This window comes from Neoarius graeffei, chromosome 25 (assembly GCF_027579695.1).
Source record: "Neoarius graeffei isolate fNeoGra1 chromosome 25, fNeoGra1.pri, whole genome shotgun sequence".
NCBI classification, from domain to species: Eukaryota; Metazoa; Chordata; class Actinopteri; order Siluriformes; family Ariidae; genus Neoarius; species Neoarius graeffei.
Window position 1 is genome coordinate 14,145,737 of NC_083593.1, and position 20,928 is coordinate 14,166,664.

A 20,928-nucleotide genomic window follows, 5' to 3' on the forward strand; every position below is an offset into this window, starting at 1 on the left:
GTATAAATTACATGTAACCTCTATAAAGGAAATGTAGCCTGTATAAATCACATGTAATGTGTATAAATCATATGGAACCTGTAATCACATGTAACCTGTATAAAGCAAATGTACCCTGTATAAATCACATGTAATGTGTATAAATCACATGTAATGTGTATAAATCATATGGAACCTGTATAAAGCAAATGTAATGTGTATAAATCATATGTAACCTGTATAAATCACATGTAACCTGTATAAATCATATATAACCTGTATAAAGCAAATGTACCCTGTATAAATCACATGCAACCTGTATAAATCACATGTAATGTGTATAAATCATATGGAACCTGTATAAATCACATGGAACCTGTATAAATCATATGCAACCTGTATAAAGCAAATGTACCCTGTATAAATCACATGTAATGTATATAAATCGTATGTACCCTGTATAAATCACATGTAACCTGTATAAATCACATGTAATGTGTATAAATCACATGTAACCTGTATAAATCACATGTAATGTGTATAAATCACATGTAACCTGTATAAATCACATGTAATGTATATAAATCATATGTACCCTGTATAAATCACATGTAATGTGTATAAAATCACATGTAACCTGTATAAATCACATGTAATGTGTATAAATCACATGTAACCTGTATAAAGCACATGTAACCTGTATAAATCACATGTAATGTGTATAAATCACATGTAACCTGTATAAATCACATGCAATGTGTATAAATCACATGTAACCTGTATAAAGCAAATGCACCCTGTATAAATCACATGTAACCTGTCTAAAGCTTTCAAAACCTCATGACTTCTCCAGACACCTGAAACAGACTCGTGTAGTCAGTCACAAGCCTCATGATCATTACCTGTGGGTTAAATAGCGCTCTACTTTACTAGAACAGTATGCTTCAACACTATTCCACGCTGTAAGGATTTATAACCTCGCCGCTTTTTCCTGCTTTTGATGGAGCGTCAGGTTTCACTATGTGACGTCACGCCAGGGATTGGCTGGTCACGTGGTATTAGTTTCCAAACTCTTGGGCTGAGGGAAAATGTTTTTGGCGAGGTGGTGAAGAGTGCGGAAATTTGGCTGGAGAGCAGCGAGGTAGGAGAGTTTACGTTTCGTTTCTTATTGTGCTTAACGGTGCGAATTTAAGCCACACTTTCTGTGGCTCTGCTGTCTGTTTTAAAGTGAGAGAAAGGAAAAGGGTCGCTTTTAGCCGACACTGCTACCTGCTAACCTGTCTATGATGGCGCGCGCTGCATGATCACTCTGTGTGTGCTAACGGGTCTGGGCTTATTTATTCATTTATTCATACAGGGACATGGGCTTATACTGGCATTTATATTGGCATTTATATTGCCATTTATATTGGCATTAATTATTTAGTTATGATTCTGTGTGCTCGCCTTTGCTTTTTACAACCCCGATTCCAAAAAAGTTGGGACAAAGTACAAACTGTAAATAAAAACGGAATGCAATGATGTGGAAGTTTCAAAATTCCATATTTTATTCAGAATAGAACATAGATGACATATCAAATGTTTAAACTGAGAAAATGTATCATTTAAAGAGAAAAATTAGGTGATTTTAAATTTCATGACAACAACACACCTCAAAAAAGTTGGGACAAGGCCATGTTTCCCACTGTGAGACATCCCCTTTTCTCTTTACAACAGTCTGTAAACGTCTGGGGACTGAGGAGACAAGTTGCTCAAGTTTAGGGATAGGAATGTTAACCCATTCTTGTCTAATGTAGGATTCTAGTTGCTCAACTGTCTTAGGTCTTTTTTGTCGTATCTTCCGTTTTATGATGCGCCAAATGTTTTCTATGGGTGAAAGATCTGGACTGCAGGCTGGCCAGTTCAGTACCCGGACCCTTCTTCTACGCAGCCATGATGCTGTAATTGATGCAGTATGTGGTTTGGTATTGTCATGTTGGAAAATGCAAGGTCTTCCCTGAAAGAGACGTCGTCTGGATGGGAGCATATGTTGCTCTAGAACCTGGATATACCTTTCAGCATTGATGGTGTCTTTCCAGATGTGTAAGCTGCCCATGCCACACGCACTAATGCAACCCCATACCATCAGAGATGCAGGCTTCTGAACTGAGCGCTGATAACAACTTGGGTCGTCCTTCTCCTCTTTAGTCCGAATGACACAGCATCCCTGATTTCCATAAAGAACTTCAAATTTTGATTCGTCTGACCACAGAACAGTTTTCCACTTTGCCACAGTCCATTTTAAATGAGCCTTGGCCCAGAGAAGACGTCTGCGCTTCTGGATCATGTTTAGATGCGGCTTCTTCTTTGAACCATAAAGTTTTAGCTGGCAACGGCGGATGGCACAGATGAATTGTGTTCACAGATAATGTTCTCTGGAAATATTCCTGAGCCCATTTTGTGATTTCCAATACAGAAGCATGCCTGTATGTGATGCAGTGCCGTCTAAGGGCCCGAAGATCACGGGCACCCGGTATGGTTTTCCGGCCTTGACCCTTACGCACAGAGATTCTTCCAGATTCTCTGAATCTTTTGATGATATTATGCACTGTAGATGATGATATGTTCAAACTCTTTGCAATTTTACACTGTCGAACTCCTTTCTGATATTGCTCCACTATTTGTCGGCGCAGAATTAGGGGGATTGGTGATCCTCTTCCCATCTTTACTTCCGAGACCCGCTGCCACTCCACTCCGCTGCTCTTTTTATACCCAGTCATGTTAATGACCTATTGCCAATTGACCTAATGAGTTGCAATTTGGTCCTCCAGCTGTTCCTTTTTTGTACCTTTTAACTTTTCCAGCCTCTTATTGCCCCTGTCCCAACTTTTTTGAGATGTGTTGCTGTCATGAAAGTTCAAAATGTCTCACTTTCGACATTTTGATATGTCGTCCATGTTCTATTGTGAATACAATATCAGTTTTTGAGATTTGTAAATGATTGCATTCCATTTTTATTTACAATTTGTACTTTGTCCCAACTTTTTTGGAATCGGCGTTGTATATCATTAACAGTGTGGCCTGTGTTTCTAAATTCCAGGAGCAAATGGACCTTTCATACTGACCCCAGGGATAAAATGTAGGCATGCTGTCTTACCTTCCCTCATTATACATGCCATCTGATCTGTCATTAGGATTTTATTTGTAATGAATTCTATCTTTATTCTATCTTGAGCATGCATTTTTGTTTATTTGCTGGCAGGAAGTTTAAAAGATAGATCAATACATTTATAACTGTTTTGTTTTTGTCCCTACAGGTCTCTGTGTTTTTAATTAATTAATGGCAAGGTAAGGTTTGTCCAGAAATAAGTGTGTGTGAGAGAGGTTAAGAGGTATTCTTTTTATTTTTATACAGGGCAGCACGGTGGTGTAGTGGTTAGCGCTGTCGCCTCACAGCAAGAAGGTTCCAGGTTCGAGCCCCGTGGCCGGCGAGGGCCTTTCTGTGTGGAGTTTGCATGTTCTCCCCGTGTCCACGTGGGTTTCCTCCGGGTGCTCCGGTTTCCCCCACAGTCCAAAGACATGCAGGTTAGGTTAACTGGTGACTCTAAATTGACCGTAGGTGTGAATGTGAGTGTGAATGGTTGTCTGTGTCTATGTGTCAGCCCTGTGATGACCTGGCGACTTGTCCAGGGTGTACCCCGCCTTTCGCCCGTAGTCAGCTGGGATAGGCTCCAGCTTGCCTGCGACCCTGTAGAACAGGATAAAGCGGCTAGAGATAATGAGATGATGTATATTATATTCTGTTTGTTGTATTACAACAGGCAAATTGGACCAGAATAAGTGCATTATAAAAAATCAATAAACTCTTACAACTGTCACAGCTAAGTAAATACTTTAGAATATTAAATCCAGAATAACTTGAATGCACTTCTTCTCTACTTTGGTGCACGGGAAGAATTCCCTTTTCTTCTACATTCAAGCCGTGCTCCGGCTCACTGCCGTTTTTTTTCTCTGCAAGTGAACCACAGGGTTTGGTTACAGTAGTATCAGAGCCGTGTTCATGTTACACAGCTTGACGATCCGTCCACATGAACAGCTTGCTCTCCGGTATTGTCTTACTGCTGGTCCTGAGATCTCATTCGCTAATACTGATTACATTTCTCTGGACATTTATATATGTAGGATGTATTTCATTTAGTGTTTTATTTCCCTGACTAGGTTATCTTATCCTGCAGCGATCTGACTTTTCGGAACTGCATATGTGTTTTACTTGCAAATGAACCAAGTGATTATAAAACCAAGGAAACATGAAGTCCATGTTAGTCAATAGAGGAACTACCTTCTAAAGAGTTTTTCCAACGTTCCATCAACATGGTCACAGTTTGAGGCGCTTCTGAAGGCCGTATTAGACTTCACCGCCACTCTGTAACCTGTCTTTTCTTTTTTTTTTCCCCCTGGTATCCTGGGCTGCTTTCTTTGATTAATAAACCATTGTCTACCACTTTGTGGACTTTGAATTCGGAGAACGCTGCAGCTTCTTGTCTGGGGATGTGTAAAACATGCTTTAAAATAGATTTTTATTACACCTCTTCAAATAAGAGCATATTACTTATCCGGGAATTAATAGTAACAATGTGGCATGTTGACAATCTGAAATGGGGGGAAAAAAAAAGGCCAGTGTTGCATGCTTACCTTTCTTTAAAACCTGTCAGTGTGATGTTTACAAGCTAATTAACCAAAGGCCTTCTTTTTACGTTACTAAGCGTATCAATTTGGTGTGACTGATGAAGATGGCAGTTTTCTTGATACAGTCCAGCCTCCTTGTTCATTTTTGTTTTCTCTTGTGGGTTTAAAAAATGTGATCGAACTGCTCAACATGAGCATGTGTGGTACATACTGTGGTGAAAATGTGAATACAAAATGCCAGAAATGCAGTTGGGAAATGAGGCTGAGTGAGCAAAAATTAAACCGCTTAAAGGAGAACTGAAGGCATGTATTTTTTTTTTTAATCAAAATTCTATTTCTCATTTTATTAAATATAGGAATGCATTTTTGATAGCTATTTTGTCGCTGCTATAGCAAGTTATGAGTGTATGAAATATGCTCTGTAATATTAGCCTAGTAAACTAGACCCGCCCGCCTAGTGGCCAAAAATATTTTTGCCTAGCGAATGGGTCTAGCCTCGCACCATATGAACAAAAACACCCCGGGCATCAAATCGTGCCCGCCAATCACAACGCAAGGTTTTTGTTTGGATTCTTTGGGCGGGCTTTTGCAGGAGTGACGACAAAGCTGTGCGACGCTGGAGAAAGCGCAACAGGAAAGATGGCTACGGCTAGTGAACAGCGCGCGTTTGACTCCGCTTTGGAATCAGTTTTAGAAGAATTAGACTTGGAGTTTTCGTTGAAACATGAGCAGGAAGAGGCTCTCCGCTCATTCCTTTTCAAGAAGGACGTTTTCACTGTTTTGCCGACCGGCTATGGCAAAAGTCTGATCTACCAGCTGGCTCCGCTCGTAGCCAAAAGGATGGGGCTAGTTTGTGCAGTACGAAGAATTAATAAACAGCTTTGAAACATTACTTTTTGATTGTTTCTTATTTTCCCGTTATTTTAAATTTAAGGGAAATTATTTCACCAAACACCACTAAATAAAAACTCTCAAAAACAGTTTAAGCAAACCCTTGAAAAACACTTGGAAAAAAAATGAGTGTATGTGGTACAGACTCCAAACTTGTGGTCATTATCTCCAAACTTCTTAATATCTAGAACCTGTTTATTAATTAATACGCATTTTGAAAAATTATTTATTTCAAGCCCTCCACCACTGCTTTCTGTCGCTCTGACTACGTCACAGTCACTGTTGCGCTGATTGGTCAGAGTGTTGGCCTATACGCACACAGACAGTTTGAAAGACAGCGGTTTGTTCCTCCCACCCCCTTCGGAAATGTCTACGGATCGAGGCCAGACTAAATATTCACATTTAGTCTGGCTTGCCAGGCTACTGTAATATATCAGTCCATATGTCAAAGCAATGGCTGTAAACGAGATTCGTTGAGACCTGTGCGAGACATCGTAGGACGGAAGTAAAACGTACAGCAGAAATCAAAGCAACCGACATCTGCCAACGTTGTCAAAAGACGCGCGCGCCCTCTTTCGAATGCTGACGTAATCAAGCCGGAAGTTTTGTTTGTTCTGATAGCAGTCAGGAAAGTTTGAAAAAAAGTAGGCAGTAATCGTCATTTAAACTCGTTTTTGTGCAATACTTCGTTTGGAAAACAGTTTTCAAAATGGCGGCACTGACACCTCGCTGACACTTCATGTTTCGAAGTCTCGTGAAGATCGCGCGGATAAGCGACGCCTGCCATGGACCAAAAGAACTAAATTCAACATGGCTAAAAACCGAATAGGCCGATAAGTATAATATTTAATTGCAATTAGTTACCAATACGAGTCACGATATAAAGTTATTAAAACCAAAAACGTAATTGAAGAACACGTTAATTAAGAAATAAAGCAAGTTTAAACATGACTTCAGTTCTCCTTTAAATCTCTGTAGCTGGAGTAAAACGGGTGGTATTTTCCTCATTTGCATTTGTACATGGGATTTATACGTGATGTCAGTGTAAAACTCAAACTGGGTAGAGGAACATGGCAGTAAAATGAATTAAGAAACCTTTTAACTGTAAACTTCAGCATCTTTCTTTTGTAGTTTATATTTTTCATGTAATATTACTCAGGCCTTTTGTATCATTTTTTTTGTTCACTTAGCTTTTTTTTAATGTCTGTGTAGGTCAGACTGTGTTTCCGATGTCCTCTAGTGGTGGTTCTTCTGGCCTCTTTGGGCATGCTCAAAATGCGTCTCGTGATAAGGATGTCCCTCCAGGCTTGTTACAGAGGAGTAACGGCCTCTCTAGTTTGCAACATCAGAAATCGGATTTGGCTCTGAGCTTGGACCCTCTGCCGCCTCCTCCTCTCCCTGACGAACCACCGATTGGACCAGAGTTTAACCCTAGTGACAGCGAAAACTGCGAGAATCCATCAGTTGACCTCAAGCCTGTCCACCGCTTTATTCCTGACTCGTGGAAGAACTTCTTTCGTGGGAGCAACAAAAGCAGCAATAGCTCGGTGCCTGTATCCAGTACTTTGAACACCACCACAAAGGGCATTAGGTGCTCTCCTCCTCATTCGCCCTCAGTCTCAGAGTCATATCATGATAAGTTTGGGGGCTCTGGAGGCAGCTACCATTCCCGCATTGAGCGTGAAGCTATGCTTCATCCAGAGTCGATGGATGGTCGCACTGCACACACGACTCTGAGCTACAGCGAAAGAGTTGAGGAATACCACCAGCGTTATGCCTACATGAAGTCCTGGCCAGGGCTGCTAAGGATTCTTGGTTGCATTGAGTTGCTTTTAGGGGCAGCCGTTTTCGCTTGCGTCTGTGCATACATTCACAAAGACAACGAGTGGTATAATATGTTTGGTTACTCACAGCCCCAAATGTACGGTGGATATGGTGGTGTGTATGGCATGTATGGGGACACTTATTACACGGGGCCCAAAACACCTTTTATTCTTGTTGTGGCAGGTCTGGCATGGATAGTGACTGTGATCATACTTGTGTTGGGCATGTCCATGTACTACCGTACTATCCTTTTAGACTCCAACTGGTGGCCTCTTACAGAATTTGCAATCAACCTGGCTCTTGCTATACTTTACATGGCTGCTGGTATTGTGTATGTAAGGGACACAACACGAGCCGGACTGTGCTATTACCCCATTTTCAACAATGGCATTAATGCAGCTTTCTGTCGCACTGAAGCTGGGCAAACAGCAGCTATCATTTTTCTCTTCGTGGGCATGCTGGTGTATCTGATAGGAGCTATCGTGTGCCTGAAACTCTGGAGACATGAAGCTGCACGGCGCTACAGAGAGAAGTACGGCCACGAGGTGAGACTGTTGGCTGATTTTTATTTATTTACAGTGGGGCAAAAAAGTATTTAGTCAGTCACCAATTGTGCAAGTTCTCCCACTTAAAAAGATGAGAGAGGCCTGTAATTTTCATCATAGGTACACTTCAACTATGAGAGACAGAATGAGAAAAAAAATCCAGAAAATCACATTGTCTGATTTCTGATTTTGTTATATACCCTTTGTTGGCAATGACAGAGGTCAAACGTTTTCTGTAAGTCTTCACAAGGTTTTCACACACTGTTGCTGGTATTTTGGCCCATTCCTCCATGCAGATCTCCTCTAGAGCAGTGATGTTTTGGGGCTGTCGCTGGGCAACACGGACTTTCAACTCCCTCCAAAGATTTTCTATGGGGTTGAGATCTGGAGACTGGCTAGGCCACTCCAGGACCTTGAAATGCTTCTTACGAAGTCACTCCTCCGTTGCCCGGGCGGTGTGTTTGGGATCATTGTCATGCTGAAAGACCCAGCCACGTTTCATCTTCAATGCCCTTGCTGATGGAAGGAGGTTTTCACTCAAAATCTCACGATACATGGCCCCATTCATTCTTTCCTTTACATGGATCAGTCGTCCTGGTCCCTTTGCAGAAAAAACAGCCCCAAAGCATGATGTTTCCACCCCCATGCTTCACAGTAGGTATGGTGTTCTTTGGATGCAACTCAGCATTCTTTCTCCTCCAAACACGACAAGTTTTTACCAAAAAGTTCTATTTTGGTTTCATCTGACCATATGACATTCTCGCAATCCTCTTTTGGATCATCCAAATGCTCTCCAGCAAACTTCAGACGGGCCTGGACATGTACTGGCTTAAGCAGGGGGACACGTCTGGCACTGCAGGATTTGAGTCCCTGGCGGCGTAGTGTGTTACTGATGGTAGCCTTTGTTGCTTTGGTCCCAGCTCTCTGCAGGTCATTCACTAGGTCCCCCCCGTATGGTTCTGGGATTTTTGCTCACCGTTCTTGTGATCATTTTGACCCCACGGGGTGAGATCTTGCATGGAGCCCCAGATCGAGGGAGATTATCAGTGGTCTTGTATGTCTTCCATTTTCTAATAATTGCTCCCACAGTTGATTTCTTCACACCAAGCTGCTTACCTATTGCAGATTCAGTCTTCCCAGCCTGGTGCAGGTCTACAAGTTTGTTTCTGGTGTCCTTTGACAGCTCTTTGGTCTTGGCCATAGTGGAGTTTGGAGTGTGACTGTTTGAGGTTGTGGACAGGTGTCTTTTATACTGATAACGAGTTCAAACAGGTGCCATTAATCCAGGTAACGAGTGGAGGACAGAGGAGCCTCTTAAAGAAGAAGTTACAGGCCTGTGAGAGCCAGAAATCTTGCTTGTTTGTAGGTGACCAAATACTTATTTTACCGAGGAATTTACCAATTAATTCATTAAAAATCCTGCAATGTGATTTCCTGGATTCTTTCCCCCCATTCTGTCTCTCATAGTTTAAGTATACCTATGATGAAAATTACAGGCCTCTCTCCTCTTTTTAAGTGGGAGAACTTGCACAATTGGTGGCTGACTAAATACTTTTTTGCCCCACTGTATTTTTTTTTATTGCATCTCTCTGGACTATACTATTCGGTCAAATGTTTGTGGACCCCTGACCATCACACCCGTATGTAGGTCTTCCCCAAACTGTTGCCATAAAGTTGGAAGCACAAAATTGTGTAGGATATATTTTGTACGCTGTAGCCTTAGTTTCTCTTCACTGGAACTAAGAGGCCCAAACCTGTTCCAGTATGACGGAGTGCACAAACTCCTCTGAGACAGTGTTTGCTGAGGTTCGTGTGGAAGAACTCTAGTGGCTTGCATTTGCCCCTTTTCCACCAAAGCAGTTCCAGGGCTGGTTCGGGGCCAGTGCTTAGTTTGGAACCGGGTTTTCTGTTTCCACTGACAAAGAACTGGCTCTGGGGCCAGAAAAACCGGTTCCAGGCTAGCACCAACTCTCTGCTGGGCCAGAGGAAAGAACCACTTACGTCAGCGGGGGGGGGGGCGGGGTTGTTAAGACCAACAACAATAACAAGACCGCGAAAGATCGCCATTTTTAAGCGCTGAGAAGCAGCAGCTGTACAAACGCGAAGTCATTTATTATTATTATTATTATTATTATTATTATTATTGTTGTTGTTGTTGTTGCTGCTGCTTCTTCCGCCTTGTTTTTGCTTCGATATTCGCGCCAAGGTTTAAGCAAACGTAGCGACGTAACTGACGTATACAGCGACGTAATGACGTGGCTTCTTTTAGCACCGCGAGCTATGGAAAAGCAAACTGGTTCTCAGCTGGCCCGCAAGTTGAACGAGTTGTGAACCAGCACTGGCCCCGAACCAGCCCTGGAACTGATTTGGTGGAAAAGGGGTAATTGAGTCTTGACGTCAACCCTATTCAACACCTTTGGGATGAATTGGAACATGACTGTGCACCTCCTTGCTCAACATCAGTGCCCAACCTCACAAATGCTCTTATGGCTGAAATGAGCAAATTCCCTTAGCCATGCCCCAGAATCTCGTGGAAAGCCTTCCGAGAAGGCTGGAGGAGGTTACTGTAACAACAAAGGGGGATTAAATCTGCAGTAAAATGTTCAAAAAGCACCTGTTTTGTGTAATGGTCAGGTGTCCACAAACTTTAGGCCATAATAATGTACACGAGGCCTCCTTTATAAAGACATGCATAAAGACTGCTAAGACTTTTCCCACCCACATACCTGATTTGCAGAGGAAAAAAAATCCTGCAGCTGTCTATTATGGGTGTGAACATGTGCAAATTTCAAATTCACTAGGATACGATGGTGTCGCGATACAATGCAGCAAAAATAAGCACTGACTGAGTAGAATTCCATTTTCAGTTGATTTAAAACATTCAACATAATAAACATCATAGTAACTGAAACGTAAATGCGTTCAGATCCCTCAGCAGCATATACTGAAACAAAAGCTGTGTCGTACAGTACACTAGTCAAATTAAACCTGGCTAATTAAAACTAGACGGCCTTTCGATTTCATAAAATCGGTGAAGTGTAGTTCCCTCTGAAATGTGGTCATTGTGATATATATGTTTATTTCTGTAATATCTAAAACCCCCCCCAAAAAACCCAGGCCTTGACTGGGAAGTTATTTAATTTGAGGGGATTCCTGAGCAAATAATATGCATGAAATCACTCGCTTTGCATAGTCAAGCAGACCGAGGAAGTCCGTGTGCACATGCACACGCTTATCTTCGTCATCATCTTTTCCTTCATCTTTCGCATTTTACGGCAGCTGGCATCCAGTGTTGCATTACTGCCATCCAGGGCTTTGAACCGGTTCAAGGAACGAAAACGAAAACCGGGAACTTTTTCTATTTCACATGGAACAGAAACGAAACCAGAAACTTTATTATTTTTTATGTTCCGGAACAGAAACGCTTATTAAAAATAATGGTAACCGGTTAATACCGGTTTTTATTTCGTTCCTCAAAGTTTCTGTAGCCTACAAATAAAAGTCATTCTTCTCCTGCGCAAGTTTCTATGACCCGCTGGGGTTCACTTCCTGTGTGACGTCCGCTGATTGAATGGAGAGAGCGGGAAGGTGGACTACTAGTGAGTAAGTGCATTACTGAGTGTCTGAGCAAAGAAGAGCCTGAACGTTGCAACCTCCCTATTGGCTGTTTGTAAAAATGTATCAGTTGTTGCCCTTCCCACGGGAATCATCGCGGGCTCGAGAGATGAGACCTGACGAGTTAGTTCGTTGGTAGCAGAACAAAATGTCTGGACACAAATCGGGTTTTCAAAAAAGGAAAGAAAATAAACGGAGGGTCGAAAATACAAAAAAGGAGGCAGAAAATGCAAAACGAGTTTTAAGGTAGGACAAATGGTTACTAACTTTTTAAGGCAGCCCGCCGTGGCTGCAGGCTTTCAGTTGTGTCATTGAATGGTTACTTTTCTGAGGCAGCCCGCCGTGGCTGCCTGCAGGCTTATTTATTATAGCCCATTTAGTTAAAATAGTTGATCTAAAATGTTTATAGTTATAGTTATGTGATGGTTGTCCTAATTTAGACTGTTTTTTTTGGGGGGGGGTTGCGCGATGTTGCACCCGGGTCCAGATTAGGGCAGAACCGGCCCTGGCTACATTTCAGGTGTAGTTTGTTTTATGTATGTATGTACTTGCATAGATGTGTACTTGGTCTTCCAATATGGCACCTAACAAAATCTCGCGGCGCGGTGACGTCATGCGGTAGCCCTCTATAGGGCCTGACTAGCCTTTGGTAACACACTAAACGAATTATCTTTCATTTTTGGCACTTTTTCTGTTTGTGTAGATGGGAAGACATACTGAGAATCCAAATCGTCAACATTTGAAATAATAATTGTTTTGAATTATTTCTTGTCTTATTTAATGAAGGTTGTAATAGAATTAGCCTACATTTGGCTTAAGCTGGATGAGACAGAGACATAATTTTATAGCCATTTGTTAAACAGCTGACAGGGAACGTAATTAACCGTTCCGGGAACGAAATTTTTTTGTTCTAACCGGTTCGGGAACGTCTATTTAATGGTGGAACCCAAAACCGGAAACGTTAAAATTCCGTTTCTGTTCGGAACGAACCAATAGGAAAAAAATTCTGGTTCAAAGCCCTGCTGCCATCTACAGGTTTACTTTGACCGTGCACTGACAGTTCCATCATTCTGTCACTAAACGAACAGCTGATCACACCGAGGTGCCCGCCGATATTTATTAGCTTGGTCCTGCGTTTCCTTTCCTTCGCAACATAACAGAAAGCGAGAAGAAAAGACGTTCCTATAATCAGTCTTTGCAGTTTTCTTAGCATCCTCCATTGTTCTCTCCGGTTTCAAAATCAGTGCCTTGTGCGAACGCGGAAAGCCCACCACATGATGCATGATATAGTATCTTGTATTGCGTCATGGTGAAGCAGGAAAAAATAGCGGAGAATTAAGGGCCACATGGCCATAAATTCATTAATTGTTCTATTAAGAATAGAATCGGAAGTCTGTGATTCGAATTCGGTAGCTTTTGGTCCACTAAACAAAAATAATTGGGTGTCGGGGAAATTCTTTTTATGACCTAAACTTGAAAAATCTGAAAGGCAGTCTAGCTTTAAGCCCTGAAATGGAATATTCTGTAACATTCGGATAAATATTTATCTATGTAACCACACTCGCTGTGCATGAGGGCAAAATACACTTGTCATGATTTGTTATTAAGTTTCATACGTTTGTTCAGCTGCTTTCATTTATGTAACGCCATTATGACTAAAAGTCACAAACAAATAGTGGACTGTCCATTAAATGTTGATGGGTGTTTTATTTATTTTTTTATTTATTTTATTTTTCTTTTTCCTGTGCAAAATGCACTCGTGCACACTCCCATGCACTCTCAGCGAAGCCCTGCATCAATTTGTAAATGAACAGCCAGAAATGCACAGGTTTCACTGGGTGTCTGAGGATTTAAAGGAGATATTGGTGCAGGTTGCGCTGTCTGCTGAAAATAGTTCGAGTTAAATGAACAAACAGCACAATATTGCAGTGAGGGATCGTTTGGATCATTAAAATATTGAATTCCACCAAGATGGATCAAAAAACTTCGACACTTTGGTAAACATCTCATTGCATTCTAATGACGTTTTGGGTAAATGCGGACGTTTTCCCTAATGTGTTTTAATTTTCTTTTTTTAGATGCAGCCAGAGTTACTTGTGGCTCACTCTACGGTAACTAATGCTTTGCTTTCTTTTCTGTTTTTTAAAGGCTCTTCTTAAAGTGCATATCCTGGACAAAATTAGTGTTTTTTTTTTAATATATGAAAGAATGTCCCTTTACACACTCATCCAGAAGGGTAAATTTGCACAAGGCCATCTGTCTACAGCAGAAAAAAATAAAATAAAACGCGTCTGGAAAAATCCCAAGGGAGTCTGGAGCCAGATTCGTGACGTCACCTGCGGAAGCGCCAGCAGGCTGCGAGAGCTTGTACGGTTTCAGTGCACAGCCTGTGTAGACCAAGTTTAGCAGCTAGCGATTTTGCATTGAAATATGGAATTGTGGGCGGCACGGTGGTGTAGTGGTTAGCGCTGTCGCCTCACAATAAGAAGGTCCGGGTTTGAGCCCCGTGGCCGGCGAGGGCCTTTCTGTGTGGAGTTTGCATGTTCTCCCCGTGTCCGCGTGGGTTTCCTCCGGGTGCTCCGGTTTCCCCCACAGTCCAAAGACATGCAGGTTAGGTTAACTGGTGACTCTAAATTGACCGTAGGTGTGAATGTGAGTGTGAATGGTTGTCTGTGTCTATGTGTCAGCCCTGTGATGACCTGGCGACTTGTCCAGGGTGTACCCCGCCTTTCGCCCGTAGTCAGCTGGGATAGGCTCCAGCTTGCCTGCGACCCTGTAGAACAGGATAAAGCGGCTAGAGATGATGAGATGAGATATGGAATTGTCACCTGAGCGCAATGTTACTTCACCTTTGGATGAAGAATGTAATGTTTCTACACCCTTCTACGATACATCTGTTAACCATTTTAATAATTATGTGATAACGTTGAAGAAATTTGCAGAAAACCACCAGGTCGTTTTCTCATAAACAAACCAGCGCTGATGTAGGATTCAGAAGGAGGCGTCCCGCACGTTACGTCACGAAAATCAATGTTTCCCGGGAAACCCAAATGCCAAGTTTTTTCAGCGGCGGACCAATTCGCCTCAAATGGCTTGATTTCAACGGAATTTTTCTGGTATTGCGCATGGTAAAAAAAATTGCACAAAATGTGACAGATATTTGACCAAAGTTTAATATAAAATAGGAGAATTACATTGATCTTGCGCCTGAATTTACCCGTGATATGCACTTTAACCTGGTGATCACCCAGATTTGCAGATTTTTTTTTTTTTCCTCCGCTGGTAGGCTGGACCGAGGATCCCTGAGCCTGTCCTCCAGTCCTCTGCTGCACCAGTTCAGACAGAAGCCCCTGCACCTTCCAAGACAAAAGTGCTTAAAGCACATATTCCAGCTGGATACATTCCCAAACCCGTGATTGTGCCTGACTACCTATCGTGAGTGCTCTTTACATTTCACTCTAAATATGTGCCTGTGCATGCTTAATTTTTTGATTTGCGTGTTGTTTTTGTTTCTTTGCAGTAAATACCCAGTAATTCAAACTGACGAGGAGCGAGACCAGTACAAAGCTGTCTTTAACGACCAGTACTCTGAGTATAAAGAGCTGCATGCCGAGGTTCACGCAACAATGAAAAAATTTGACGAGATGGATAGCATGATGCGTAACCTGCCTCGACACCTGTCCAGTCAGGAGGTCTGTTATTGTGTACTAAATCTCTTTGCATCTTGTGTCCTGCAATATCTAATTATTTCAGTTTATCTTTGCAGGTAGGAAAACTAATTAGGTTCACGTGTGTCATATTAGCGAGGACTGTTTATGCCTAGTAAATAATATTAGGATTGCTTTTGTTCGTGTAAAATGATCAACAGGAAATGGAAATACTGTAAATGCATCAGTAAATGTCACTGGGGGAACTTCCAGAGTGTTTAGTAATCCTTTTTAGTAATGCATGTGTTCAAGCGAAGTATTCTCGGACGCAATCAGAAAGGAATTTCCTGTTTCGCTTTTGAGGAGTAACGAGATGCTTAAAATCTGATCGTTACCTCCGGTTGAGTTGTGTGAAGAAAAAGAAAAACATTTCAGTTTTCAGAAGAAAATGGCAACATTTTCACCGAAAGTTTTCCCAGACGACCAAACGTATCTTATGACTGATGTGGGAAATGCAGTCACTAGGCTGCACCTGTGCATTTGTTTTAATAATTAAAATATTGAAATTATATGTACCTCTCCCGTGCACGCACATGACCAAAGAAGACCTAGTGCAATGTGAAACCAATTTATTCAGGGTTCCTGCGGGTCCTTAAAAAGTCTTAAATACAACTTTGGGTTTTCAAGGCCTAAAAACGTCTTAAATTGTTTGGAATGAGTGGAATTTTCGAAAGGGAGGTATTAAATTTAATATTGGACCGAACGAGTGAAATGTCTCCATCCGGTTTGGGTTTTTTTTTTTACCGTAATTTTAAGTGACCAGCGTACCTTTTGGGGGCAGCATTGGTTCTGTGCATTCCGTAGAACAAGAACTAACGTTAGACCTACTGGAGGAAGTGTGGTGCGGTGCGGTGGTTGTGAAGAGTGAGAGGTACGCAGGTAGCTTACGTGGGCGCTAGAAAGCGTTGATAATTATGGGAAGATGTCTGTTTAACAAGTGGTTAGGGGATGACAATACCCCCCAAATAAGGAGAAGAATCGTTTGCGATAAAAAGCGCTGGATCGCACAAATGTGTTTAAAGACGATAACGCAGCGCTGGGGACACGGCGGACTGGGAAACTGGTTTTTCACGGACACGAGGCGCGCGTGTTAGAGGTCAAGTGCTCCGGAGTGAAACGCAGGGGGGTTCGCGCATGCGCACAAGAGTCAGGTGGAAAATGGGGCTTATAGGAAATACTACTAATAATAATGATTAGCATCATTTTTTTTTTTACATAATTAACATTGTTTATTGTACTAAGTTTAATATAAATATATAAACAACCTGTATTTCAAAACTCAATTACAAAGAACTCCAAAAAATACAATAATTCTAAATATAGTACAATATAAATAATTTGTACAAAAAGTTTAGTTTTATTACTTATCGTCTACAACAGTGTTTTTAATATAATAATAAGAATAATATTAACAACCACTAATAATAATTAGTAGTAATCGTAATTATTATTGATTATTAATCATTACTACTTATGAATTAGTGATTAAGTACTAGGGATTATTAAATGTTATAAAATTAAGTTATTACAAATTATTAAAAAGTAGTGATTGGTAGAATACAAACAAATACTCATGATTATAGATAATTTTTTTAAATAGCGAACATTGATATAAAATAACTGTACTACTACTACTAATAATAAACAATAATACTACTAGTAATACTTGTTAATGTTATTATTATTATCAGTACAATTGTTATATCAATGTTCACTATTAAAAACAAATTATTATCTATAATCCATGAATAATTGTTTGTATCACTACTACTAATGATAATTACTACTTTTTTAATAATAATAATTTTAACTAATCTTATAACTCAATTTTATAGACCCCTTCGCATGTTTGTAAACAAACCGACCGTTGCTAGGATGCACGCGAAGCCTGGACTCAGAAACAATGGCGCTGCCCATAGCCCGGCATTATGAGCTGCCAGATTATGCCAAACAATTGTCATTACAAGATCGAGAATGCTACATAAATAAGTTAACTCTAACAAGTGGACATCGCCTACCGGATCCGCATTTAATAAAAGAGTGGACGGACGATGTTAGTAAGTTCCCTGGTATACAATGGCCAGATATATACTCGTACCTTATTGACAAGACTTCAGTGTACACCCACGAAAAACTTCGTGCCTACAAGTCTTTAGACGCATATGATTATGTTATGTGCGGGCATGTACAACTTGATTAACAATGGGACATTCATATTCATTTTGTTTTAATCAAATTATGCCAGTGATGTGATGGCAATGTGGCTTTAGCTACAACAGCAAATACCAACACTAAACAGCAATTTGCAGGAGGTAATGGTATGAAAGGAATGATAGTGTAAAGAGTGCAGCTAAGAGAAATCAGAGCTGCGTAAAAAGCGAGAGGCAGAGAGCAGAAATGAAACTGAACGGGGCGGGAGCTAGGTTAGAGCAGTCAACGTAAGTTGGCATTTAGAGCGAGGGCACACAATTTTACCTTTCCATCCTTGCTTTAAAATTGTGATTTTCGGCATACACAAATAATGATGGCACAAAATCTGGACTGCTTGAGTCAAGCGAGAGCTCTCCTACAAACAAAACTGCATGCAAAGCTAAGTTAACATGCTAACAATATTCATTACATTGTGTAACTATGACCAGCTAATCAGACAAACGTTACCAAAGTATTTTGCTACATCAATAAACGAAGACTAGAAAGAATAAAAAAGAAAGATTTAATAAATAGCCTGATCTTACCTGTGATGAAGTGGGCGCTGCAAACCCGCGCATTTTTGATAGTGCTTTCATCCCAGTCTACACGTTTGATGGCTTGTAGCCATAGATGTCGGCGATTTTTATTTTTTTTTTGAATGGGTGAGATCCTGCTGGAATTTTGAACATTTTAACCCCATCACTGCTACGATTCTGACACCCGACAACACAACAACTAGGCATTTCTGAGTCTTTTTTGGGTCCAGGCTGCGTGAGCAATTTCCGCTTACGTATGAATGACGTTTACTGCGAAGGGGTCTATAGCATTTTAATAATCACTACTTATTATTTAGTAGTTGATAATAATTACTACTTATTATTAAATTACATGTTGATAATCACTGCTTATTAAGTAGGAATTAATAATACTGAATTATAATTGCTACTCTATTAATTATTAATTAATATAGCTAATAAGTAGTGATTTATTAAAATGTTATAAAATTGAGTTATTTTTTTATTATTATTAAAAAAAGTAGTTTGTTATTATTATTATTATTATTAGTAGTAGTAGTAATACAAACAATTATTCATGGATTATAGATAATTAATGATTATTTTTGAATAATGAACATTGATATAACAATTGCACTGATAATTGGTTTACAGTTATTACAACACATTGATTAATATTGATAAGGGTTATGAAAGTTGACAGTTGTTTTTCTGTGTTTAATGTAACGCTCTGATGATTGTATGAGTGCATAAACAGGTTTATGCTGTTACCTGCTATAATGCAGAAGATACTCGAGAACTTCCTCAGCCAGCTGTGTACTGTACGACACTCAGACTGATTTTGCTGTCAGACACAAAATCACACATCAAAGATAATCTTTGGGGATTGAAATAATGCCGGCTAAGGTTGTTCAGCTGGTTCTACTTGCCGTTTATTGTTTTCGTTTTTGAAATGATTCATGGTGTTTTCTCCAGTAAACACCAGTCTTCTCCTTGCTGCTACAGTAGTTCTGCAAGGCCCAAAACACACGACTTTGCTTCAGCTGTTTGCATGTCTAACAGTTGCCATTGATGCACCCTGTTGTTCACCAATTGTGTGCATTCTTTTTGAAGTTAGTAAAAAAAACTATTGCAGAAAACAGTTTTAAGTTGTCGTATTGGTACAGTCTTAATTTTTCCATTTAGAGGTCTTGAAAAGGTCTTAAAAGTCTTTAAATTTGTACTTGAAAAATGTGCAGATACCCTGTTATTTGTTCCCTCAGGAAGTTGACCGCATAAACCGAATCCTTCAGGTATATCAGCAAAAGAAAAATGTAAGTTGAATGGACTTTTTTTTTTTTAAGTAAATGCACAAATTCCTAGTTCACTGTACGTACAGTGCTGTCCCCTGGTGTGCTGAGGTTTTATTTATAGTACAGTGAATGACCAGAGGAGGAAGAAGGGTGGAGGGAAAGAGCCAGGCTCATTTTTTTCCGGAAAGGAAATGGCACTTAACTCTTGACAAAAGAGATTTATTTTTAAAAATCCTTTTAATGGAAACATGGTGAGATAAATACCAACTACAAATTAATGTGCCTGGCTGTCTAAAGATAATTATATATTTAGTAACTGCATAGTTATTCATATCAACAGAATACATGTGTATCAGTGAGAATGGGGATGAGTGCAGTGAAGACGCAAGGAGTAGACGTAAAGAAAGTTGGTGAATTCAAGTACCTGGGGTCAACTGTGCAGGAAAATGGGGGCTGTGATAGTGAGGTGAGAAAGAGAGAGAGAGAGAGAGAGTGCAGGCAGGGTGGAGCAGTTGGAGAAGGATTTCGGGAGTCGTTTATGATAGGAAAGTCCCAGCAAAAGTGAAAGGTAAGATGTATAAGACAGTAGTGAGAGCAGCTGTGATGTATGGATTGGAGACCGCACCCTTAACGAAGAGACAGGAGGCAAAGTTGGAGGTGGCGGAGTTGTGACAAGGTTGGACAGGATAAGGAACGAGCACATCAGAGGAACAGCGCATGTGGAGAGCTTGGAAATTAAGCTAAGAGAGAGGAGACTGAGATGGTACGGGCGCATCCTGAGAAAAGATGCAGAGCATGTGGGAAGGAGAATGTTGAGGATGGAGCTGCCAGGCAAACGAAAACGACGAAGGCCAAAGAGGAGATACATGGATGTGGTGAGAGAGGACATGAAAGTGGCAGGTGTGGTAGAGAAGGATGCGGAAGACAGGGAGCAATGGAGACGAAAGATCCGCTGTGGCGATCCCTAATCGGGAGCAGCCAAAAGAATAGTTATTCATATGGATTACTGACAGATGATTATCAACGAACATGACGTCATATGCAACTGTCCAAGTCACCAGAATTTTTTTTTTTAATGGTTTTGTATTTCACTTACTTTAAACAAAATTCCTTTTTAATATAATATGAATCATTAAATATTTGAATCCTAACCAAGTCCTGCTGTCCAGGAGGGACAATGAACTTTCTTTTCTTCCTCCTCTGTAGAGCTTTGCAGTGTTAGCTTTAATTTAGCAATTCTAGAATTCTGTAAGGAATAAGTTTGCATAAAAAAATTTGAAGTATCTACTTTTTTTCCTTTGTTTGTAGCCAGATATACTAGTGCATCTCAAAAAATTAGAATACCATGAAAAAGTTCCTTTTTTGTCATAATTTAATTCAAAAAGGTAAACTTTCATATTTTCTATATTCATTACATGTAAAGTGAAATATTTAAAGCCTTTTTTGTTTTAATTTTGATGATTATGGCTTACAGCTCATGAAAATCAGAAATCCAGTATCTCAAATTATTAGAATATTCCCTAAGATCAATCAAAAAAAGGATTTTCAATACAGAAATGTCCAACTTCTGAAAAGTATATTCATTTATACACTCAATACTTGGTTGGGGCTCCTTTACCATGAATTACTGTATCAATGCGGTGTGGCATGGAGGTGATCAGTCTGTGGCGCTGCTGAGGTGTTATTGAAGCCCAGGTTGCTTTGA

General features: G+C 40.4%; 1 protein-coding gene across 1 annotated transcript in view; it reads left to right on the forward strand.

Annotated features, from left to right (window-relative positions):
- Window positions 1-1,039: 1,039 nt before the first annotated feature.
- The window catches only part of LOC132873813 (uncharacterized), a 63,503-nt gene continuing 43,614 nt past the window's right edge, over window positions 1,040-20,928 (forward strand). The window contains exons 1-8 of the mRNA XM_060909613.1: window positions 1,040-1,120; window positions 3,059-3,097; window positions 3,276-3,306; window positions 6,748-7,904; window positions 13,598-13,630; window positions 14,806-14,954; window positions 15,040-15,211; window positions 19,194-19,244. Of these exons, the coding sequence (XP_060765596.1) occupies window positions 6,765-7,904; window positions 13,598-13,630; window positions 14,806-14,954; window positions 15,040-15,211; window positions 19,194-19,244 (1,545 nt within the window). The 5' untranslated portion in view covers window positions 1,040-1,120; window positions 3,059-3,097; window positions 3,276-3,306; window positions 6,748-6,764. The remainder of the gene's footprint in view (window positions 1,121-3,058; window positions 3,098-3,275; window positions 3,307-6,747; window positions 7,905-13,597; window positions 13,631-14,805; window positions 14,955-15,039; window positions 15,212-19,193; window positions 19,245-20,928) is intronic.